General features: G+C 42.3%; 2 protein-coding genes across 8 annotated transcripts in view; both read right to left on the bottom strand.

The window, feature by feature from the left end:
• CTDP1 (CTD phosphatase subunit 1) overlaps positions 1-26404 on the bottom strand; it is a 318905-nt gene that overhangs the window by 244252 nt on the left and 48249 nt on the right. The gene's annotated exons all lie outside the window — the stretch shown is intronic.
• NFATC1 (nuclear factor of activated T cells 1) overlaps positions 1-26404 on the bottom strand; it is a 110651-nt gene that overhangs the window by 62025 nt on the left and 22222 nt on the right. For all 7 annotated transcript variants that reach the window (XM_068200807.1, XM_068200789.1, XM_068200769.1 and 4 more), the window contains exons 4-5: positions 5105-5307; positions 1853-2025 (exon numbers count right to left, since the gene is read on the bottom strand). In XM_068200807.1, coding sequence (XP_068056908.1) covers positions 1853-2025; positions 5105-5307 — 376 coding nt within the window. The remainder of the gene's footprint in view (positions 1-1852; positions 2026-5104; positions 5308-26404) is intronic.

Here is a 26404-nt window from a genome sequence, read left to right on the forward strand (position 1 = left end):
TAATGCTTACCCTCATAAGATAAGCTAAGTTTGATACAGAAACAAAGAAAGGTCACAAGGTTTACAGGAAACATGGTTCATTTTCACTGCTTTGATTATAAACAATAGTGTTAAACAGCAGCACAGATTCAAAAGATTCACAAAGAACAAGTGTTTTAAAACTCAGCTTGATATGTACTTTATCAGAAAGTGTATTTTTATGGAAATTAATTTATTTAAAATAATTTTCTCTCACTCTGTGTCTAGCATATATGCTGTGTGTTTATCAGGCACAAATGACAAGATAATCACACATGTCCAAAATTCATTTCAGTCAATATACACCCTATTGTCAATTCTGCAAACTGTCTTGTAGCAGCAGCAGCAGCAGCCATGGCCCTTGTGATCCAGCAGCAGCTCACACTTTAGAGAGAGTATTTCCAAATGAACCTGATTGCCCAAGCACACATGGATCCATGTAAACTGAATCTGGTATTCTTGTGGCACAAATTTTATTCCCCTTCAACTGTGGGACATGAAGAGAGTGCTGCTTCAAAGGACGATGCAACATTTTATCTAGATTATATGGTTCCTTCTGGTGTCACATGCACTAGAAAATGTATAAAGTTTTTGGCACCAGCTTATTCCACATTCTGCACTGGAAATAACACTGGCACTTATTTTTTATCCTCTTTTCCACTTCTTTCAGCAGGCATGTGCCATGCTTTTGCTCATTACACAACACTCAAAGCTGCAGTACCCTGACAGAAATCCAATCAGCTTCACATTTAGTGGTTCCTTGAGCTTGGCACCTCTGCACAGACCAGTTCAGGACAGATTCAAACTGTGCCTTGTCCTCCTGTGTAGCAACTGAAAAGCTCTCATAAACTTCAATTGCAGGATGAAACCATGACTCCTCGCATTTTCTGCTTTGCCCTCCAGCATGAATGGTCAGGCCTTCCTCCCCATTCCCTCTGCCAGAGCCCACCTCTCACACACCTGTCAGATGTTACGTTTCCCCCCTACTCTGTAAACATCAGAAAGTTCCACTTTTGTGGATGTAATTCAACAAAACCTTAAAAAATTGTTTCAGTCCATCCAGCCAATCAAAATAGCATTGGGAGTTAGACTGAAATTCAGCTTCCACCACTTATGCTGGACTGTTAAAGCTGCACAAAGCATTTTGTTTTGTGTGGGGGAGGCTGATGAGGCTTAGAGAGCAAAAATTATATAGGTATCTTTGAAGGGTGTCCCAGTGTATCTGATAAAATACAGTCTGTTAATTTAAAGAGACCCAGACCTGGTTTCTGGAGGTTTTCTGAAGCTGCAGGCCAGGCAGGTCAGCTCTAGTATATTGCTAGCTCCTTATCAAAGGGGCTGGGGTTTTGTTTGCTGGTGTTTTTCTTTATGATGGGGAAACAGGGTGAACGGGACATGAGAGATGTTTTCCAAAACTTCTACAGCAGTTACCTTTATGATAAGGAGTCACCAAAACCAAGGGCCCTGTCACTCCCAGGTCTACTCTACTATTGGTTTAACTGTTCTTTACTTGTAAGTGTGTGTTTCCCTACAGCCCTCGATGCACAAAGCTACACATTTTTTCCTAAGGCACAGGTATTCTGTCCTTGATGTAAACCATGTACTTTTGGAAAGCAGATTAAAGTTCACTAACTAGACGGGTAAAGCAATACCAACGTAGAGCATATTGGCATGAACAGACTGCATATGAGGCGGAAGTGTTAAAAACTGTTCAAAAGGTGTGTGGACATGGCAGTGCTGAGTTAACAGTGATCTTAGACATCTTTTTCAACCTTATTGATTAAAAGATTTTTTAATAATATCCAGCAAGAGGAGGATGTTTGTTGCTACTTACAGCACTCAATGGGGTTGGAGGCTACTTGCAAGGAGAGGGTTCTGCCATTGGCCTGTGGGATATGAACCCTGAAGACCAGACGCACACGTGTGTTCTTCCGACCGATGTCTGTCTCTCCCTTGCGCAGCTCGATGTCAGAGTTTCGGAGCTTTAATATCCCAGCACAGTCAATGCTATTCAAAAGGAAACACAGGGCAATTCAATTCACTTCCAGAAGACTTCAGGAAGACATCAGTGTGCAATATTTTCCCTCTCTCCTGCATGCTCTTCTTAAAATCTATGTCAGGCACAGCCCAATGACCAGGCTGAACGCAGCAGACTTTGTTTAGTACTTGCACTCCCAAGCAGCTGAGTTGGGGCTATCAGTCGCAGCAGGTAGTGGCTGCTGTAAAGCACACAAATTTAGGATGTTACCTTGGTTCCAAGAGGAAGACAATCTAAAAGACTCTTCCTCCCCAACACATCCTATAAGGATTGTAGTAAAAGATTTACCAAAGCCCAAAGAAACAGCAAGACTAGAAAAGTCAGTGGGATGCAACAACAATGCAGAAACTGTTACTAACCTAGAATGACAGGCTACTTACAATTTTACTTGTTACAGCTAATTTGGACAAAAATCTGACAAGATTTTCAATCTAGGGCAAAGTCCTGAAATTCTTATTAATGAGCACAGCCCTCCCTGAGGTCAGTTCTACTGTCAATTTGTTTGTATTTCAATGAGTTGGAAATACTCACAAGCTGAGTGCTGAGCTGAAGCTCTGCATGAAAAAAACTAAACTCAAAGTCCTCTCCCCACATTAGGGAAAAACATGCTTTTCTTCAGATACAACTACTACAATTTCTGACCTCACTCTCTTTTTTAGGTTTTTTAACTTTGGTTTTCTCCTGGATGAGTTTATGAGCCAGGATTTTTGTCAAAGAATATTTTAACAGAAGAAGCTCCCAGAGCAAAAGACATATAAACATATGCACTCAAAAACCCACAGCAAAAATACCTCTGCCTTGGCCATGACTACAAAGGCTACACGGCAACTTCTTCTGGGTGCTGGTCTCTGGCATGCATTTTATTACACTGAGTATGCATAGTTAACTTTATTTTGCATTCAAAGAGTTTAATTCTCCTTCCAGACCTTTGAAGCTCTGTTCTGAAGCAAACTGCAAATAAGCACAATGGCAGCACAGTTTTGATCTGCATTTTTTCTAAAGTATGGATTTCAGAATTTAAAAAATGCCCTTGCTGATATGATCAAAGAAACAAATGAAAGTATTAAAGATTCGCAACAATGCATACTAGCAGGTGAAGCTGTAAGAATTACGGAGTATTTGTACCCATGTCAAAATTCTATGCAAAGATCCATAAGATAAGGAAGAAATGGTGCATTTCTCCATTTTGTCTCTCCTATAGCAACACTGGTAAATTGAATAATTATTGACATATAATTCATACCCAAATGTTCAGACAAGAAAAAGTATTTAAATTCAAGCTTGTAAAGTCATGGATATTAAAATCTGAAGTCAATAGGAACAGCTAAATGTGCAAAAGTTTAAATGGGCGGATGAGCTCTGGCATTTCACTGAATCAAGGCCTGAACACATAAAGTGTGAGAAAAGTCCTTGGCTCCAAATTTGAATTCATTGGTAGTGCTACATGAGGTTTTAGCATTGTGATCTTTGAGTGAGCTGTACTACAGTCTGGCACACATGCCACAAAAATATTCAGATTGGCTCCCAAACTGTGTAACTTACCTTGATTTTAGGGAGAAAGATGAATGAAATGGTAATAATGTTCCTAGATGGCCAAAAGCATGATTCAAACTGGATAAATAAAGTGCCAGACAAATACTGCGTGAGTTCAAATTGGTGAAATTTCCTCAGCCACAAGGTAGGCACACCAACTTACGATGGCAGCAAACAGGGCCAATAATTTTGAAGGCTTGTCGTGACTTTTAACACAATGCACCGAGAGAGATCCTCAGGTCTTGAGTGATCACTCTAAGCCCAGCTGGCAATGCATGTACACATATTCTGGCTCTTCTGTTTACATGAGGCACTCCAGGGCATGCTGTACATGACACTGCAAACCAGCTTCTAGTAACCACTATGTGTGGAAGGATTTTAGCTGTCTGATAGTATTTTCCACTTCGTTAAGGCATGGAAAACTGTATGAAAAACAAGGAGTGATACTGTGATTTTCCCAAGGTATTTGGTTCGGTGGAGGTCAGGATTTCTTGCTTGCTTTCTGTCTTCCTATATATACACACACAAAGGTGCATGCATCTATATATAAATATGAATACATTTATATTTATACACACACACACACCAAGAGCTGTACTTGCACGCAAGCACACAGAAATTCCTCCCAAGGCAGACACCTCAGATGTGTTAGGATGATTTGAATGAGGGGGGAGACAACTCAGATAAAGGGCTAGGTTGATTTGAGGGAGGGGTACAGAGAGGACAGGATAAAATAGTGTGGAAGGTCTCATGTATATCACTTAAACAGAAGGCTATTTTAACCTTTATATGCCATCCTATAATGATGTTTACAGATGTTTAATGGACCTACAGGACACCTAATTATCATTCAGATATCCAAAGATATACATGTCTGCTTTTCTGCTTAGCACTAAACTTAGCCCAGTTTAACAACTCAATCTGTAAACTGCATCACCTTTGAATAAAGGTTCTCAGAGGTAACTCTTCTTAGGCCTGGAAGATTTGCTTGTAAGCAAGTGCCATGAAAAATGCTGAATTTTATTATGTGAGAAATAAGTGGCTTTATTCCTCTCAGAAAAACCACAAGGATACTTGGAAATGCTCTCTAAGAGTTTCCTTTGACATCAAAAGATAAATTTTAATCAGCTCTATTCCTTCTGCTAGTGTGTATAGGAGCAACAGGTGTCATATTTAGAAACTAAATGCAGGAGCTGAGGTAGGAGATATTTACAGCTCAGTAACCGAGATACTTATTTTAAATGGCAAATAAGCACATTGGCTGAAACTCTAGAATGAAAGCAAATCAGTTGTCATAAATATTTGTGCAGTTCATTTTGCTGTTAAGCAGATTAGCGGCAATTTGTCTCAGCAAAGTTGTGAAAACCTACTATTACAGAGAGAAATGTAGGGAAAGAAAAAAGAAGATAGGGAAAGGAAAATTGTGTACAAAAAGCAAGAAACAAACCCCAAAGAAATTAAGTGAGGTGACCAAGACGAAACTGCTAGGAGTCAGACATGGTGCCTTGGTCTTACATTGCTCTCATGTTGTTCTCTGGAAGAAGTGGAATTTCCAGGACTTTGGTGTTGGAAAGTATTGTTTCATGGCTGGTGGTGGAAACGGTCTTGCCGGTGATCCGGTGAACCTGGTAGAAGGCATGGGGTCGCAGCAGGCGGTCGTCTGCAGTCCCAATGAACAGCTGCAACGTGAGCGGCTCACTTTCTAAGTAACCATGGAGCTGGCAAGAGAACAGAAAACGCCCACTGAGTACCATGCACATAAACCGCTAGGAATCAATTAAAGTTTTATAAGCAGGAGAGCCTAATTCAAGGAGAGAACTTGTGACAGGTGCTATGTGTTAAGTTCCCCCCTTCCATTTTTCCTGTAATGTAATATTGGTACAATAAAAAGGTGCACTCACAAAATGTCTCATTATCCTAAAGGACCTGAGGCACTTTAGATGGGCTGAGCTTTGGAGTACTCCTGCTACATCCACAGAAAACTTTGCATAAATTCTGCTGCATTGTTCAGTAGAAAAACACAATAAACTTAATGTTCCTTCATAGTACTGAGGGATGCAAAACTGACAGTTTGCAGATGGAAAGGACACAGCTCACCCATCCCCATGTTTCCTTGGACATGCCTTATATAGGGGTTAGTGGTGAAGCCTTGTCCCAAGGGAAGGGAGGATGTAGTAACTATAGGAGAGAGGAATGTGGGTAAGGTGCACTGTCCCAGGAGATACCCCACTCACTTTTTTGTAGATTTAGGTTCCTCTCTGAATGGTTCAGGTGGGTTTGGGAATGAGTTATTCACCATCACTGAATATGGCAGCTCAAAACTTACCATAATTTGGTAAGGAGCAACACTATTTTTAAGGTAGATGCAAGTTCAAAGCTAAATAAAGCTGAAAACAAGTGGTGAAACCCATATATCAAATGCTGCTTATATTCGTATTTTGTCTATTTTCACTCTCCTTAAATCTTACAAAGCAATTTCATGTTATCTCTCTGGAGTATTTTACCATCTGATAGCAGGAATGCTATTAGAAACAAAGATCTTGAATCACTTTTACTCCTTGAGCCCTGCAAAATTCTGGTGGGCGCTAACAGGCCCAAAGCCCTCTCTCCACTATCAAACATTGTGAATGGCAACAGCAATTCATAGTGGCAAAGTTTCAGGTACCACAGTGACCAATGCACGAGGAAGGGAGGACGATGAGCCCAGACACATCTTCCATCACCAATCGAGCACACTGTAAATTTTTCACCCCATACTTTGGTCAGAAAAGCAAAGAGAACGAAAGCATTTTTTGTTTGATTCGGTGCAGCAATTTTTATATCCTTACCTAAGGCATGTGAATGCTGGAAGGGATTCACATGGATAGGAGGAGGAGAAGGCTTATTTCTAGCCTTTCTACACTATTTCATCAGCTCTGCATTCCTGAGACATCATACGATGGCAGCTCAGAGCTGGGGGGTTGTGACATGATTGATATGATATGATATGATATGATGATATGATGGTTCCATGCCAGCATTGTAAAATTGGAAACACATTAGTGGCAGGTTGAAAATCTTCACTATCAGCAAAACAACAGAGAGAGAAAAGCAGAGCTATGCCTGTACACTGCCTTCAGGAGGATGCCATGGGCTGTGAACCTCCTTCCAGCTCCACATGGAACACCCATTCCTATGGTCCCTAACACACATGTCAGCACTATGCTGCAAAAAGTGAGATGACTGGCTTTCTTCCCCAGAGAGAGGCATGCAGCTTGAGCTGCAGCTGGGTGATCACAGGTGTGCTCCTGGTACAGTCAGTGGCCACAGGGCAGCTGCTGTCCTACTCATCAGCACCCTGCTCCCCCCACATGACAGCCTGGCTGCTCATTAATTCCAACAGTGTGTGTGAGCAGGGCTGGTGGAGTGACCTGGATTTGTCCCAAGCTGATCTTCCTTGCCTCACCACTTCCAGAGCCTCAGCAGCAAAGCTTAGGTAAGGGAGGAGACACAAGGTATCCCAGGGTATTTTTGGTCAAGACCAGCACGTGGGTTTGCAGGGGGAAAAGTAAGACAGTGTGACATGCCAAGCAAATAAATTTCTATGCATTGCCAGCGGTCACTTCTCCAAGTCGTTGTGAAGGATGCTTTTTATGGAGAGTGTAAAATTAAAACAAACACATATTGAATTACAAGGACACTTAAAATGTAAAAATAGACTAGCGAGTAACTCAAAACTCAATTCAGCAAAAGCAAATCACACACCAAGGTACCCATATGTTTTACTGAATACGGGCAAAGAGGACCAAAACTGTTGGTCTTGCATTGGGTTCTGCTATTTCAGGCTTTATCTTTAAATCTGAACTTGGCTGCTGCCATAGTTTGTAACTCACTGCTGAGCGTCAGCTTGCACTTTTCCCACAGGTTTCCTACCAGGAGGCAAACACCCATAGTCCTCAGTTTTGCACACCTGCTTTTCCATGAAAAGTGTTCACATGCTGGAAAATCTCAGTTGCATGTTTTGCATTGTTTTTTAAGGTTTGTAATTGTCAAGCTAAAATTGTGTTTGCTTTTTTTAAAGGCCCTATCCATACTTTATTTTGGATCTATTACCCAAAGTCACTTACTCCCTGACTTAGAAAGTGCCAGAAACATCCTGAAAGACTCATGTAATTGCTACATGCTAGATTTTGCTGCCCTCAAACTAAGAAAAATTCACACTCACGTCACTGTAAGTTTTACGCCGTATTCTGTGTTAGGAAGCATCTGATCTCTAACTTGTATTTCCTTTTGAGCTTTACCCATTGCATCACATTATTTATTTTTATATTATGTCACATAATCGTGTATGCCAACAGAAGCAATAAAAGAAAGCGATGCAAGGATTAACATTTAAAGGGGCACATACTGTGAATGACTTATTTTAGTCTATGCACCCAGTGCATTATTTCTGTGACAGAGTGTTGAGCCTCAGGAGTTTTCAGCATACTGCAGATGTCTGGTGAATGGGGAAGATCCTGCTTACTGTCAGCTGGGTGTAATAAGAATATTCCACCATTCCCTGAAAACATGGGAGACAGGTTCAACAGTGAGGAGCAGTGGCAGTAAAAGCACCGTTGTGGGACTTTTGGCTGTTAGGTTTGCCAGCAGTCAAAGGGAATATCAAACAAAAATCAATGTAAAATGGGATGGGAAAAAAGGGTGACTGAGCATTTTTCTTGGTGAAGAAAGATCTCGCATATGCATATCCATGCATATTTTCCATGTATGTTCTGGGGTACTGTACTAGGTGGAAGAGCAATTCAGTTTCCTGGCGTGCAACATGGGATGCATGCGTCAGACACCCTATTTTTATCTTTTCCTCTGTGTAACACAGTCCAAAGCTCTTAATAACTCAGTGGTTGAGTATGGGTGACAAAGGTGCTCTCAGCTACAGCATTCATAATAAAGGACGTGTCTTTCCTACCAAGCATGCTTTGCTTGGCAATACACAGATCCAAGTAGAAAGAGGTGTACTTTCCCCTGCTGTGAAACAGTAAAAATAACTAGCTACAAAAAAAGGAGCACATTTCTGAATGAAACCAGGATGTTTCTGAATGAATTTCCCTTCCTAAATAAAGGCAGTGATACAGCAGTCATTGGGTGCGGTACAAAGGAAAGATGCAGGAAAGACTTAAATATGCAGATAAGAACTGTGTGGCCAAGTGTTTGGTTTTTAAATGAAAGTAGGTCATATTCCCTTGTTCTGATCAAACACTGACTACTCTGCTCTTTTTCCTCTTTGAGTAACACTGTTAAAAACACTTGACATTTTCATTTTTATTGTCTGAAGCTGCTAAGATCAAAATCAGACTTAATTGCAGGCCTATTACACACTCCTCTAATTCTATCAAAAGCAATGCAGTCATTGGTAATTAACACCAGAACAGGACTGATCACAGCTAAGCTCTTCGTCACCTTACATTATCTTACGCAAGAGTGAGGGAAAAGGCTGCACAGGCTGAGCCATCGCATCAAGCCTTCCCTGTGATTCCTACACCTATCCCTCATCACTTTCCCAGCACAATCTCCCAACAATGTCTCGATTCTCACCAGTAAATTGCTGCTCAACTCAGTGCAGGGTGCCAAAGCAAACCCCAGCCCTTCCCCAAGAAGATGTACTGTGTGCTGAGGCTGGATGTTTTCATGTGTCCAGATGCCGTGGCACTGAATGCCAGGAATCTTCCTCCAGTGGCCAGTGAAGTGTGAGGGAAACAGGGCTGTCACCCCTCACAGCCATGAGCAAGGTATTATCTGATTCAGCCCTACAGCCATGATGGTCTCTGGTTTATCACAGATGTGAGCATACTGAGGCTGCCTGGATTCCAAATGTCCTTCTGGTACACATCTATTAAATCTGCCAATTGGAATTAAACAGACTTGGAAAATGATGAGCAGAAGGAGATGAGGTGTTTTGAACATAAGCACTAGGAAAAAAAAAAAGCAAAACCTCCCCAAACCTTGCTACAGTTACTAAATTTTGAGGAAATTTTGCAAATGCCACATCCAATAACTCAAAAGCTATTTCAGCTTCAGTGGTTATTCTACAGACAGTGAGGAAAACTTCTATTATTTAAGCCATGGCATTTATTTTAAGAAATGCAGTTGAAATATTCTGCATGTTCCCTGTCCAAGTGCTTTATGCTTTTGGCATACCCAAGCATGTGTTGAAATGCTCAGAAAGCTACCTGTCATAACAAGGAGGCCTCTGTCTGGAGAGGCTCCGGGAGGCCACCAAAAAAATGGTCCTGTTCTCATGGGACACACCAGCCAGATACACCCTCTGCACCACCCATTACATCAGTCAGGAAGAAAGGGAGCTATCCTGTGTAACAGCTTTCAAGTGTGCTTACTGGGAGTTTGGGGAAAGGACTGCAAAAACCCTACAGTGGTGCATTCCTCCAGACCCGGACTCTTTTGCAAATATATTACATGAACATTAGGGTATAATTTAGGGCTTACCCTGTCCCAATGCATTAAAGGCTGAGCTCTGACTAATAATAAAGCAGGGAATGACCAGGGACTTAGTATTCACTCTCAAAACCAGTCAGCAGCTTGTGCTTGAGACTCTTGAGGCCCATAGAGGCTGCCTCCTTAATGATAATGATGCGCCAAAAAATGCCACAGGGAACATATATATTAGCAATACCTTTTGTGTGTGCCTAGCTTTTTTATGTTTGGTATATAATAAAAATTATGATTCTAAAAATATTATATATATATAACCTATAAATATTATAGATTATATTATTATATAGAGATATATATATCTATAAATATTATATTATATATAAATCAAATTTATTTGATTTATATATTATTATATAAATCAAATAAAATTATTATTCTAAAAATATTAAGAACAATAACTACTTATCGGACCATGTAACTGATGGCCACACTGTTTGCAGCAGGTTCCACAGTGCTTATGCTTAGCAATGGCTTACATATCTATCTGTCCCATTTGCATTCCCAGAACTGTTCAAGGAATACCTGAGTCAGTCTGGTGAGAATCACTAGGGAGACCAACAACCCAGTCTGGTGTAAGGCGGCCTCTTTCCCTTTTATTCCTATCAATGTTTTGGAAAGCAATTGCAATGCTTTCAAAAAAGGTCAAACAATAAAATCTATAAAATAGGGACATATTAAAGTCAAGACAAGTGCTGCTCATCTCTTTAAGCTAATGCTTTGGAGCTGTACAATAAATAGCTTTATTGCTAACTTTTTCAAGCAGCAGGTATTTATTTTTTCAGGAACTGAACACGATAATTGATAAAGGGAAACAAATTGTCATGTTTTAAAAGTGTACCTCATATACAACCTCAATAAAATACCATCAGTGTGTGCTCAGTGTCCTGGTTTTTTAAAACCAAATCAAAGATCAAGCTGTTTTATTTACAAAGAAAGTGCACAAACATTTGGGGTATTGATTTCAGCAGTTAGCACTGAGCACACATAACAATAGTGTCATGAATCTGATTTTCAAGAAAAAGAATTTACTTTTGGCTCCCACACAGAAGCACTGGAAGACATAAGCCACTGCATCATGGTTTTGAACGGCAGGAGGGAAAAGCTGATCTTGTGGGCAGTGACTGTCATGTGAAGCGCAGGCACAGGGGATGAGGTCAGGAGACCAGGGCATCTATTCTGGTGTGAACTGCAGAGATCCTGCCTGACCTCTGCCTGGGCAGCCACTGAGCTGCCCTGTCACCATGCCCCCAGCTGAAAATGCCCAGGAACCTGCTGCTGAAGGCTCTGGGAGCCAGCAACCTATGCCTCTGGGAAAAAGAGTCAGGAAAAGGTTGCCCCATTTGTTGCAAAATTCCCTAATACCTATTTTGACCTGTTTTGGCCCTTAACTCTTTTGCTGGGGGAGGTCTGAGAAAAAAACACACCTCAGATGCCCTGAGGCGGGGGACTGTGGTGGCTCTCCTCTCAAGCTCCTCTCCCAAATCCCAGGTGCCATGGGAACTGGTTTATGGAACTCCCCTTGACCCCTCTGCTCCAGAGGGAAGCTGGGCAGTTCTCCTGGAGATCAAGGGTGTACTGCATGCTGAAGGGCAGCAGCAGGGCACAAGCAGGCAGCTGTACCCTGATCTACCAAGCATGAGCCAGGCAGGGGCTGGCAGCCCCTACTCTGGGGATTCAGGTCCCCACAGGACAAGGAGCAAACAGCCCTGGCAGTGCCAATGAAGCAGACAGGCAGCATTGACAGAGCACCAGCAAACCACTGAGGCATGTCTTGCTCCGCGTGTTGCAGAATCCCTGTCTCCAGCTTTTTCTCTCCACCTTCAAGCTCACACTCTGCAGGTGTATACATTTCAATCACTGCTGTGCCACCCATGTGCCCATTGCTCTTTCCAGATGTCTACACTCCTGCTTCTGTGTACCTAGGACTGAGAGAGGCACATCATCCTGACCAGGAAAATCTTCCCTTTGCCAGCAACCAGGCAAGCAATAAAGGGTGCCGGTTTTTGGATGACATGCACAGCTCAGCTCCAGACTCTTTGTCGGTGACTATTCGGGAGCTAAACTTGGTCCGCTTGAGCACTCCTGTGAGAGGACAACCACAACAAGGGGAGCATCTTATTCAAAACAGCAGAACAGACAGACTTCAAAATGAAAAAAATTAAATACAGCAAAACAGAACAACCCCTCAAAAAACAACCAAATAGAAAATAAAAACACTTCCTTAGGAGCTGAGATGACCCTCTGGCTGTGACAGATTTTGCTGTAGTGCATCTGATGCAGTTAAGCAAAAAAAGATAATAAATTATGCTCTGTGCAATGAAACATGTTACTACCCCATAGTCTTTCACTTACTTAAAATAAAATTGTAACAGGAATTCCTACAGATTTTTGTGCCACTTTCAGGATTTATTTTTTTCATTCTGAAAGTGATTTTCCTTGGATTTACTCAAACTCTGTTTTAAGATCCAAATGCAGTCAGAACTGGTCCACAAATAAAAATAGGATGGCTTGCTCCTACAAGGGGCCAACCCTGGGCCAAGGACTCGAGCTGGAAGGGAGAGCAGTGAATGAAAACAGCAGGAGTGTGTTTTATGTGGCACTTTTTAGTGCTGCCACTTGGACCTTAACAGAGCAGCAAAAGAGCAGCTGTTCACATCATGATGAATAAAGATCGATATAAAACTTCCAGCTGCAAATACACTGAGGAATTATTAATCTTAATGTAATAGAGATGCTGTACACTCAGTCACTGGCTCACAAGTAATTTCAGTCTCTATCCAGGGAAAAACAGCTTTCGTGGCTGCTGGCTCTCAGCACAGCCATGAAATCTCCTTGTCTAAACAGCCGCAAGACACTACTCCTTATTTCTAGGAAGGATTTTCCTCCTAAAAAATACATGTACCTATAAACCAACCTGTGTCACACTCCTCCTAAAACTGCTAGACTCACAAGAGAGATGCCTATCAGAAAAGGAGTTACTAATGGAATGGATTTGTAAGTCCTTGTCACGTTATTCACTGGGACACCAAGAAATCATTACTGCTCTCATGACGTCTCCTACCACAAGACAATAGAAATGTTCTTCTCCTAATCCTTGCTGCCTCATCACTCTCCAATGATTTTATAAATCCAGGTCTGGGGGTAAGTCCAACACAACAGTGTCCCTGAAACTACTCAACCCCTCACTCTAGAAACTCAGTAGAGTTTCTACTCAAAAGGTTTGCCTTCAGCATCCATCACGGCTTTCAGTTTGGATAGTCATACCCATGGCCATGCATGGGTTAAAAAAAATAAATTATCACAAGAGCCCTGTAGAAGGAATTTATTACATGTTCTTAGGCAGATACCCTGGACAAGCTCATACTTGCAAGCCTGCCTTTCGCCATACCGCTCGCACCCAGCACGCTCCCATTTGTGGTGAGCACCAGCTGGCCCAGGATCCTCGGGTGTGTGTCAGGTGCCATCAGCATGATGTCCTTCACCACTGCCCATCCCAGCCATGCTACAGCACCACTGCCAGCATCCCTCGGTGACTCCTCCAATCTGAGACACACCCTCAATGTCATGTTTCAACTCAGCAGCTCACGAGTACTTCAGCAACTACATGACTCTGAATTCTCACCTTTGTGAATTTGAGGACAATGGGACACCCAGCTACTCACAAGAGTTATCTGATTAAAGGCCAATGCTTTTGAGGTGCACGTCAAGATAAACACTGGCTCATATGAGACAGGGACAGCACAGTTTCAGACATAGAACTTTTGGAGGTCAGAGACACCAATGAGACAATATTAAACTAGAAATGGCTGTCTTTTGCCTTAATTTTAACTTCTCCCCAAATGACATTTATTTAAACTGCTACTGAAGACAGAAAGCTAGGGCTATGTTTAAAGGCTTTATCTCTGTAAATATTTGGAGAGCTATAAATACTGAGCCATATTCATAATACGAATATTGCACTTACTGTTCTGTTGCCATGAAAATTACTATAGGTAGACTTCCATTTCTTAATTTCTCTGATTTGCCAAGTACTTGTTTAAAAAAACAAAAAAAAATCTTGTGTGAGACATTTTGCTATTTAATTAGCCAATGGAGACAAAAGCCACTGCACAAAGCCGGAACTAAAGGTCCAAGCGTGGAGGCAGACAAAGCACATAGCGCAGTAGCATGGTATACAACTGTATGCCCCAAGTGAGACTTATTATAATCAGACAGTCCACGAATCAAGCCCTGACTACTTTCTGTGTTTGGGGAAAGGAGGGAGTGGGAAGGGAGGCTGGCTGAAGGTCTGAAATAAACCTCCTCACTTCTTCTGAAAGTCACATGAATACTGATGGCTTCCAACTTTCACAGTACTTCTGTCCATTTTTGGCTGGTGGTTTTTTTTATGTAGGAATGAATTAAAAGAAGGGAAATGTTTCGAGGCATTTTATAGAAATGCAGAGCAAGGATGTCTTAGATGAAATTGCAGTGAACTGGGCATGGAGTGATCGAGTTCCTATATCCAGTACTGCCAGACAGCTTTTGCTTTATCAGAGATCATGATTTGATTAGAGCAGAAAAAAAAAATCCTAACAACTTTTTACATATTTCCAGACTTCTTTGTTTAATCAATCTGTGCTTCAACCTCCTCACAAAACAAAGACAGTAACCACACTGCCAGGAGACCACTTCTGGACCTAGTCTACTTCCCCAAACCACCTTTGATCCACCTGGCGCTACAGCTCTCATTACATTGCAGTTTTATCTGAGAGCATGTCTTTCATGGAAAGCATCCAAATGCAGGAATAAATAGGTCAGGTATATCTTATAGCTTGGATTCAAGGTTTTGACCTTCAGAACAGTCTGAATAAACTATAAGAAATTAGAGAGATTGGATTCCACACTGTAAGTTGCTTGAGGGTGAGAGGGTGATGGCATTGGTTGATGCAACTTCTTTTTTTAATGAAAAAAATACAAAAACCAAATGGATGGAATAGACAAGACTGACCAATGAGCATACCATGAGGTGCTCTGCCACCAGTGCTACAATGAACTGAAAGGCTTGAGATCTTCAACTGCAAGTAAACAAAATAGGCATGAAAGATTTCTAAAACTTTCTCAACATACAGGGACTATTTTCAATCAATCATTCTAAATATTGTCACGTTGAGTAACATTATTTAGCAACAGCTGTTGCACTAGAATTTCTGACTTGAATACTGACAGGCTAACACCACAGCCCTGCTTAAAGCCAGTAAGACAGCCAAGTAAAATACTGCAAATATTGATAGCAGAGCTTGTCAATAAAAGCCTTATAGAGTAGCTTATCTGCTGCTGTAAATGGATGAGACCCTGCTGCAGTCAGAGGAGCAGGATGTCAGTGTATGACTGGGAACTGAGGGGGATGGTGAGGGTTACAATTTCTCCTTTGAAGGGAGGTATGACAAGGAGGTGATGGCGACCAGAATCTGTGTTTTTACACCCAAACCAGACTGTGTCTCTATCAACCTGCTGACTTCAAACATGAGGCTCTAGTATGGGTCAAGTTCCAAGCTTGTGATAGAAATGCCAAGGTCTTAAAAGGCACAGCTCCTCCTAGCCATATTCCAGCCTTACCTGGGTATCCAACCTAAGAAGTATATCTCAGTCTTGGCAAATTTGTAAGACCTTAAAGCCTGCTGAGCACAGTTAGAAACAATTGTACACAACACATCCGGTCAAAAGAAAAAGGGAAAAGTCAGGTGATTCATGCCACTTTACTTTTAACATGTACAGGCTGGATAACAATAGGGTCTAGTCACCTCAGCTGCCATCACAGCCAGCAAAACAAGACAGGCACTCTGAAGGTGTGATTTACCCAAGCAGCTTCAGATGTTCACATCAGAACAAAATTAATAGCTCACTAAACTCAATCCCTGACTACAGGGAGAAACCAAGGCAATTAGCTCAGCAGCAGACATGTAACAAACCTGAAATGTGAACTTGCCCCTGTCACTTGCCCAGGCCCCAGTTCAAAGCATGAGTGTCCCACCAGCCCAGGGCAGTACGGTAAGGCACACACGCTTTATCCTAAGAGATACGGAGCAGAGCTCTTGGGAAAAGACCCCCCACAGGCAGAGCCTACTCCAGACACAATGCTCTCCACTTCATCAGCAGATGTTTAATTTCAGGCAGCTGCCCGAAGCTTTCCACAGCAGGGGTACAAGACCATCACCTCAGAAAGTGGTACTTAGCAGCCCTTTCCCCTCCCAGAGGGAAAGATCAAAGTCAGCTCCACCACAGCTTAAATTCAGTGCTTTGGCTTTTCCACCCTGACTTTGGGGGCCTGCTTTAGCCTGGTCCTGGAGTCAGCCTCAGCACAGGTTGGGCACAAGGCAGTCATGGCCAGAAGACAGACACTTGACCAGCTCTCTCTGCAGCCTCCTTCCCTGCTCCTGTGATGGGACTACTCACCCCTCCCTCCCTTCCTCAGAAGGGTGTCACAAAGCAGCAGGTCATTTCCCTGCATAGACTGCAGCAACCCCCCTAGTCCCAACAGTGCTCCCGACCTCTGCTCTAGAGCACACAAGAAGTTCTGGAGCACCATCACATACAGTTTCAGTGGCCTTGCTGTTGTCATTGTTCCAAAATTGGATGGCATAGTTAAATCATAATAAAAATAGAATCCTGAGCCCTATTTCTGCTAATGACTACTTTTTACATTCAATTCAAATGTGTATTACACACCTTTTTCTACTACAAGAAGGGAAAAGAGAATTTAATAGTAATTGGAAAACCCAAGGGCCAAATTTCATCATTTTTTTCTTTATTTTTACTCAAACTGGAGGAAGAAGAATGCTTTGATTCACCAGATCATTTTCCTACAAACATCTGCTATTACAGACAGGCTTCCAGATTAACACTGCCCTTTGATTAGAGCAATTATCCCTGTAAAATCTATTTGAGCTAAGATTTTCAGGGGTTTCATTTAGGACAGCAAAACTGCAGAGCCATAGTCCAGCTTCACTATTTTCACTGCACTATCTTGTTTTTTGCAAAGCCTCTCCAACCTGCTTCCATCTCAAATGGGGCTCTTGCAGCCAGCAGTGTGGCTGTGCCAGTTCACATACTTTAAGGTTTTCCTCAAAACTGTGAGGGATTAGAAAATGAGGCTCTGATGTATTCAGGATATGTGCTTGAAATTACTTATGTACCTAGATGCTAGCACATGTGCCTGCAAGTTGTGGTCTAAATTTGTTTGTCCCTGGAAGCTCAAGTTTGCATCTGTGAGTGGAGTTTGTGTACAAGTCTACAGCTGTATGCCAGTTTGTGGTCAGTAACACGGTATAACCCGTATTCAGTAACAAGATTTGAGTCTACATTGAAGAATATTATATCATTGCAGAGTAAGAGCTACAGCACATAAGGCCCACATAATGAAAACAATATCACTGCAAAAGAGGTGGTTGAAAATTAATTTGAAACCTATTTACAGAATTATTTCAGGATTATTAAGGATTGATTTAAAAATAGCATCTAGAATTCTTTCTTTTTGCAACTGCATAGTCCAAGCAATTTTATGAGTTCCTGCAGCTATGGAAGAGATTTGCCTATTTTATGTAACTTTTTAAAAAATTGTGATATGATAGATACTATCTAAATATTCTTGTATATATAAACAATACTGATCCATGCTGCACTGTGTTACAACCACACTAAATACTCTTCCCTGAAGAGGAGGTGTTACAAGATCTTAATATAATAATCTTAATAAGAGAAGGCAGGATTTTTTGGGGGTTTTGCCTTTTGTTTAACAGGTGGTATCTTCTGTGGACTTCTCCAGAAAAAAAAAATTGACCCATACCAGTTACACTTCTTCAGCACTTCACAACTTTGACACATGCTATTCCTGTTCAAGTCAGTAAGAATTTTACAGCTAAATCTAACCCTTCATGCTTTGCAAATTTTCTCTGGTGATTTTGTCCTAGAAATGAAGATACTTGGTACATGTATACAAGTAGGACTGTATTAAAACCCACAGCAGGTAGAAAATAATATAGCCCAGGGAAGTTTTGTTTTTGACTCTCCTCATAATCAAAGCTATGCACAAAGCACAATGAGGCACAGTAAATAAAGACATTTCACACAGACAAGCACGAAAATCTTCCAAAACAAAGAAAATTAAATTATCTTTCAACTAAAGAACACACTGCAATGAAAGACCAAATGAGCAGCTCTAATTAAAACCATGCTGTGAATCTCCTACTTTCCACTACCACAAAAAAAATCAGCTAGTTGTTGTGCATGTACAGCCACCCTCCAAAACCAGTCAAGCAGCTTTCCATCCAAACAATGCAAGACACAGCAACTCAGAACTGCAAAACATATTGAAATTATTTCCATAGCAATCATAACAACAAGATGTAAGGCCAGGATATGCAGGGATGGGGGCTGGCAGCAGGAACTCAGCCCTTCACTGGCCTCAGTGCTTCCTGCTGTCCCCGGCACGCTGCTGGGAACACCCGCGCAGCATCCATCCCTTGCCCCACATCCATCTCCTTGCCCCCTGGCTGCATCCAGTGCCCTGCTGCCCTGTGCATCGGTACTCACCTTGGCAACGGTCAGTCTCATCCAAAACAGGCACTCGCATCCCTTCTGTGCCCAAAGCATTCCATCTCGGCGGGTGCATGCAGGAGAGCCAAGGTGCTGCTAGTCCTAGCCGCCGGTGAGCACAAGCAGCACCGTGCAAGCCCTGCTCAAGCTTCTTAATTCTGACATGTCGCAACCATTGGACGCTCAGGTGTTTCTGCTTGCAGCGCTAAACCAAGCAGCTGCCTCACGTGAAAATGCTAAGAGGGGGATGAAAAGTCGGGGCTAATCTACAACACTAACCCTCTGTGCGTGAGCTGCACCGGGGCTTCATGCACAGCTCATCTCTGAACAGCTCTCCAGAAACGAAACATGATCTGTGTCCCACCCCACTTCCTTCTAGCTATTTATCTGTTTGTGCAGTCACGGTGTGCTGCGGGCTTCCCAGGCGAGCGACTATCCTCCCGTGGGTAGAGAGCCAAGGGGACAGGAACGTGCGGCTTATTCAGCACAGCAAGTATCGGTATCCATGGCCTGCACAGAACGTGCATGCTGATACCGCTGTTTTCATGCTGGCAAAGGAACAGCAAGCAGCTAAATAGAGTAGACTTCATTGAACAGTCTAAATTGCTGACTTAGATGACATGAAGAAAGGTACAGTTTGCCCAAAGACAGAGGAAAGTAATAGGAAGATTTTGCACAGTGATGGAGAGCTTGGCTCCAGTATCATCATGCCTGACTTGCTATCAAGACATCCAGTAAAAGCTTCAGAGACTTCATGGCCATTAGATGTGGACCGGCAAAATGGTGGCCGAACAAAAACAAGAGGCAATCATCCTGAGGGATCCCAAAATCAAAGAGACTGAAGACAGAGGAAAAGGAGGATCCAGTTAGTAGCATTCACCTGAAAACCACCAAAAGGAAGTAGCAATATACAGGGAATCTGCAACTGATGCCCAAAAAGCATCAGATTTTTAAGAAGGAAAACCTAGTAGGTCTCCTGAAAAGTAGCAAAGAGGCCTGCAAGAACACAATGCAGCTACTGCAACTTACTCCCCTTTATCATGCTATTTTTGGGCAGTTCGCATCCCCACACACACGCGCCTGACACCCAATTTCTTTTAACACCCATGGCAAGGCAGCAAAAATGTCTTACGCCAGATTTTGCAGACGAGTAACCTGAGTGGCAATGCATTGCACAATTAATTGCCAGTTAATCTATGTATTCTTGCTTGATAGAAAGCTTAAGTATATATTCAACATTTAATCCAACTTTATAAAAGTTTAAGGACATATTTAAGTACTTGGTTTCACTGTAATAGATCAGTGCTCCGCCTCTCAAACATTTATTACCCTTCTCTTTACACAGAACTGGACCAGCAGTATTTCTACATGAGCAGGATTGTAAGTGGCAAGGAAGCAGTTCTTTTTCTTGTGACGACTGTGGGTTTTTGCCAGGATTCACATTTGGCTGTAACACCACGCTATCAGTGTCCTAAAGAGCAAAAGTCATTGAGAAAGACTCTAGAGTCTGTAACTCCCCAAAATGTACCCACACTGTGCCTGCAAATGCTGTTTACTGCATTTGAAACCTAGGCAGCAGACTTTTAAATCCCAGTGTGCATAACATCTGCATACAAACCAAAAGCAGGAGTTCCTCTGCTTTATTGGGTATTGAAACATTAAAAACAGGTGTTTAAAAAGTGCATTACAAATCTGTCTGCAACCTATATTATTTCTACCATGTGTAAGTAAACTGATCACTAGCATGTTTCAACTGTTTCAGTGAAAATATGCAACTCCTGCTAAATTATTTCTTAAACATGTGGAGGGAGGAGAAAGTTTATTTGATTTCAGTGCACTGACAGCATGCAACAAATTTTATTTCTGTGTATGTATACAGCAGATGCTGTAATGCCCTTTCATGGCATGTATCAAAGAAGATCTCAAACTAATCTTCACAACAAAAGAAATTATACACCTCTGCTCATAAAGGAAGATGCAATGTATTTTGAGAGAGCAACTGAGTAATTGGACACCATATTTTCCACTGATTCAGCCTGTTAGTTGAAATAATGACTAATTAAAATGGAAAATCTGTATTATAACCATATCTATACTGATATTCCAGATCACAAAGCGTGTTACAGATGTAATTTTTTACTCTTCTTACATATAAAAATTAGAAAGTATAAAACCAGAAATTCCATTGGAGTTAGGTTGGTGTGAAAGGGATCTGAAATATGAACTGGCCCCCAGTATATCTTGATACAGAATGCAGGCAACATAATTTTCATTATATATGTTTTATGCAATTTGGAGTACCAAGAAAAAAAAATTGTTTCCATTGAGATATTACTTTTAGGAATAGAGGACAGATGTTTAGTTCCCAAAGCAGACTTGTAAACAATTAATGGCCTGCTTCATGCAGGTTAGCAGTATTTGGCAGGTAGGTTAGCTCAGCTCATAATGAAGCATCTGGCTTCTGGTAAAGCTGCATTTTAATTTTAACTATGTTTCAGATTTTGGGTGCATGTTAACATGTAATAATCTGGCAAGTCTGGAGCAGATTTGCTGATTGATAACTTTGGTGTAGGTCTTTTCAACTGCAACCAAAACTAAGTCAAGTGACAACTGTGGCTCAGACCACAGCCTCACATATCAGCTGAAACTCCATGAAAAGCTGTTTTAAATCCACTTGTCAACACCTCACCCATCCAGTCTTATTTTCCCAAAAGTTGCTAAACTAAGAGTCAGCAAACCCCTAATCATGTGCTTGAATTAAGCAGGATAGGCTGCCTGACTTCAGGAGTGTCCCAATATGGCTTTGAAGGTATTTTGATTTGAGTTTGGGGTTTTGTTGTTTGGTTTTTTTTTGTTTGTTTGTTTGTTTTGTTGGTTTTTTTTTTTTGAGGTCTGCAAGCAAAAGATCTACCCATGTTGTGTTTTTCCTTAAAAAAGTGGGCAGCCGTTTCTAGCACTACTGGTAGTCTCTGCCTTCTGATTCTGTGACAGCACAAGAGACATGGTATCTGCAACTTTTAGCGGGATTGATACAATGTTAAGCACAGGACAAAAAGGATGGAATGAGCAAGAAGAAGTATCACACTCTAAAAGTCAAGGATGAGTCCTGATTCCTCGCTGAAAAGTAGTAATACACATTTTAGAGGTATGCTTCCAAAATTATGATGAATCACCCTTTTAGACCATATGCAGAAAAAACCCTCTGTCCACAATGAAAACAGTTCACCAAGTTAAAAGAATGCAGCACAAGGCCTGAGGAAAAGTAAATCAGACAGGAATCAGAGAGGACTACTACACTTACATTCTGCCTTTCTTGACCTTGCAGAGACTTCTATCACACTGGTTGTAGATGCTCAGGGGGCATGTGCTGCTGGTTACCAAAACCAGCCTGAGAAGGGAAGCAGAAAGGATGGCTCTGTGAGCAGTGCTGGAGGTAAAGTTGACTCCTCTGCTTCCTCTCGAATCTAGAAGGTCTTTGCCATATCAACTGCCCCCGGAGGACAGCTAGAAGATAGCCCACACAGTGACAGCAATGCCACTGACTCCCTTATTGCACAGAAGAAGACAGAAAGGAAACCAGGAGAGGCCATTGAAAAGGACAATTGGGAGCTGATGTCAGGATCTCCTTTCCCAAGGGAATGGAGACAGCACTAGCAGAGGAACGTAAAGGCTTTCCATCCTCTCCTCCCTCAAGGCTATAACCAGCTTCTGCTTTGCCTGCAGCCACTGAGTCCAAACTGAAGGCAAACCTAGGGCCGAAGTCTTCAGGCTGGAAAGCCAGATTGAACATCTTAGCATCCTAACAGCCGGGATATGTACTGCAGCGTCCATCATGCTGAGCATGGGTGAGGTATCATTTTTAACAGAGAGCAGAGTGCATTCCCCAAGCACTGGCTGATGGAAACTTCATTTTTCATTTGTAAAGGGCTGTTGCACCAAACAGCAGAGGCCTGTCCCCAGGATGGCTCATAAATCAGAATTGAAGCTGCATTTTCAGGGTCATGAAATCTTCTCCAGCTGACAGCAGCACACTTTCCAGGATGGCTCCCTTCTGGACTTACCCCTCTTCAGGGGTAAGGGCCACAAGCTAGTGATACAGCTGTGCTTGTGGAGCTACTCTGTGGGACTAACTTCATGTGAACCCCAAAAATGAGAAACTTTCTCCTTTCCAAAATACACTCTCCTAATAAAAAAACCCCCAACAACTGTGATGAAAAGCTTCCAATGGGCATTCTTCCATTTGCTACATTTATAGAAGCAATAGCAGCCTTAAAACATCTGCCAAATCATTCTACTTTTCAGTTTTGATTTTCTGTCTGCTAAAAAAATTTGAGGTTTTGCTTTGACTATACAGATGCAAGAAGTGAGAAAGCTATTCAGCTCAGATTTACTCTTAAGAAGTACCGGCTGTCTAGAACAAGGCTATAAAGTGTAGGTTCCCTGTCTGGTTTGTTGTGTGATTGCATGGCTGTGTGCTATTAATTGCAACCTGGCTAACAGGTGCTTGGCAATATCTTTATATGCTCACCATAAGGAAGGATTATATTTCCATCTGATCAAAAGGGTGATTCTGCCTTCTAAAACAAAGCTAAGAGTAGCACAGAGAGGAAGTCCACACTGGCATGATGAGTTGAATCACTGCTTACTAATGAGAATACGCCCTCTGCTCTGCCCTGATATACCCAGAGAGAGAAGGGGAAAGCAGCTAACACTATTTTTCCCACATCCTCTCCTCTTGCCCAGGTGTCAGATGGCCATGAGCTGGACCGACAAGGGACTGTTTTTTCTTTCTAATTCCCTCATTCAGCAATGGTGGCAGCTCTGTTGTTTAAAACAAACTTGCAGCAGTGGGGACCCCTACTAAGAAAAGCACTTATGAACACACTGCAGGTACCATATAATGGGACTCGCCAAGGGTTCACTCTTGCTGTGCAGCAGCAGAGCATTGCTGCAAAGAACTTCCCTGTCTGGAAGAGCCTTCCTCTTGGCTTCCTTATACCTTCATCTTCTTTCTGTCATCAGTAATGAACACCTCTTTCCAGTCTTTTCCAGTCTTTTTAGCTCTTCAGTTCTCTCTTGCTCCCATGTAGCCTTCTGGTTATCACAGGACTGTCTGACCTCACATTGTTGGCTGTGTATGAAGCCATGTGTATGAGACGTGCTGATCAGAGTGTGATGGCCCCTGAAGCTACACTGCTTTCTCAATGAGGCTTTCTATTCCCCAAGGGGTTTACAAAAGGTATTCATTGCTTATATGTCTGAAGATGAAAGGGCTCTGGCAGATACCTGTGGTGGCCAGGACATGCACTGGGACTTTGTGCTTGTTAACCAAAAGCAACAAAACCAACTGATCCATGGGAAGCAAACAATAAGACACTCCATGTGTTGCTGAGGTGCACAAATAACTCAGGGGCATGTTAGTGCCTAATTATGGTGATGTGGAGATGTACAAAAAATACAGAGGCAGTGATTGCCATAGAGGAGAATCTGACCCTTGTTAGTCATAAGGGGATTTAAAAATCCCAATGTATGCCTCAAGGCCTTTGAAAATCAGACCTGAAATGCCTACTTGAGATCTTGTCAAGAAAGGACACAGATGACTCTTGAGCAAATCTCCTAGCATAAACATCATTCTGACTATGGAAATCAGCAGACAAATCATTGTGTTTTGCCTGTAAAATGAGGGAGTTCCGACTATTCAGCTCCGCACAGGCTCAGATGAAATTTTGTGTTGGAGCACAGGAGCCAAACACAACCTCTACCCTCTCATTCTAAGAGGTACAGTGAAAGGCAAGGCAGCATTCACTGTATATTCCATAATAATTTAATTTTTCAAGAGGAAAACAAATTCTGGATAGTACTGGTTACTTAGATAAAAAGGAAAACCCCTACAACTCATTTTCTTTCCTTTTTCTAACTAATTTATCTACTTCATGTCAGGAGTGATCTTGAAGATAATTCACGGCATATTTTGTGTCAAAAAGTTTAATAATAGTCATGGCTTTAAAAGTGCTTACTAGACTACTCTGTGCATTTGAATATTTTCTTTCACCATTGAGTACAATCTTCTATGGGAGTACATCATGCCCTTTAATTAAACATTCTTGAGTATTTGGATTTTATCTCGTAGATACACCACACCCTGCTTGTAAAAATTCCATGTCAGGCAGTCAAAGTGCCTGACTTATTTCAAAGATGAGTTATTAATTAGAATATCTACAGACCATGTATTTATAATCTGGTGCCATCCCTCCCTGGGGAGCCCAAACTTTTATCTGGATTACTTACCTGCAGCTGAAACAGAGCCATCACTGGCTGGAATGCATGCCCCATCTTGTGCAACTCCTCACCACAACTCTCAAAATGAAGAATTGTGAGATAGGTCCAAACAGAGAACATTTTTAAGGTGTTCTGGATGTAAACCCCTTGAATTAAATTCACCTCACTTAATATATGTCTGTAGCTATGTAATGCTGTGGCTTTCCTAACTAACCCATTCACGTAATTTTGCTTTGTTTGAAAAATTCTCGCCTGAGCCACAAACTCTTGAGAAGGAGTACATGCCAGCAGGATGCTAACAGACAGGATTTTGCTCCTCAAAGTGGTCCCAGGTTTAACGGTCACCTGACACAATATGCAGCTTCCCAATGCCTGATGCCAGCCAGGGCACCATCGCTGACTGACTCAGAGGTGGCAGTACTCCAGTCTAAAATCACCAAAGGCAACAGCAACTTGCAAAATACTTCCCCAAGCCAAGGGGTGAAAGCCAGTGCCAGGCGTGAGCTCACCAGCACCGCTCCCCAGCACCACTCACTTGCCAATCCTCTGCGGCATTTTTAGCTCACCTGGCACGCCGGCTCATCCTACTCTCCAAACATTTAGCAATCTGGAGCAGCAGTAACTTGGAGCTGCCATGGCAACCAAACAGGCAAAAGCAGAATGTGAGAGAGAGGAATATTGTGTTAGCAGGCTGATGAGCCCTCACAGGCAACTTGAAGTGCTCCAAACCATATCATTGTTAAGTGCAGTGGGAAAGGTGCTGCCATTCCACAGAAGGAAATCCACAGGAAATCCTGCTGGGTGAAATACGCCTGGGAGATGGCCCACAGGAGCTTCCAGTGAGCAAGTCCCATACCTGATTCAGAGATGATAAGGAACAAGTGGTAGACAGGACTGCTGCCACAGGCAGCCCCCAGCATGCACCAGGCTTGCCTTTGCATGGGTCAGTATGAGCTCCTCTGGCAGCCTGCCATGCTCAGCTTTGCCTGCCCCTCCCCATGCTCAGGTTTGGGAGAGAAAAGCAGCCTCATACAGTGGTGGCATTGCGCACAGTGCCAGCTCCTCAGCTATACATGGGGCCCTCTCCAGCTACACAGAAAAGTCACCAGCCTGGAGGAGCCAAGGAAAAATTGGCCCCCAAACTTGGGCTTTGTATCATACCCATGACAGACTCCTGCCCTCCTATGCTACTGCTCTCCTCATCCAGCATGCTTGCCTGAGAAACCTTTGATCCTCAGACATTCCAGCTCCTAAAAGAAGAGACGGATCAGCAGCAAGGAAGCTAATGCTGCCCAGGAAAAATAGATAAACCTGCTCTGGCTGCAGAGAAAGCAACCTCCTGGCAATTTTGCTTGGGAACCATGCCATGAACAGTGGATATTTTTTGGATTTATTTCTCCTCTGCCTTAGCATGCCCAACAGATTTGCGGAGGTAATAATGTGAGAACATCTCCTACTTTGAGAAGCAAGATA

This window comes from Anomalospiza imberbis, chromosome 1 (assembly GCF_031753505.1).
Source record: "Anomalospiza imberbis isolate Cuckoo-Finch-1a 21T00152 chromosome 1, ASM3175350v1, whole genome shotgun sequence".
Classification (NCBI taxonomy): Eukaryota; Metazoa; Chordata; class Aves; order Passeriformes; family Viduidae; genus Anomalospiza; species Anomalospiza imberbis.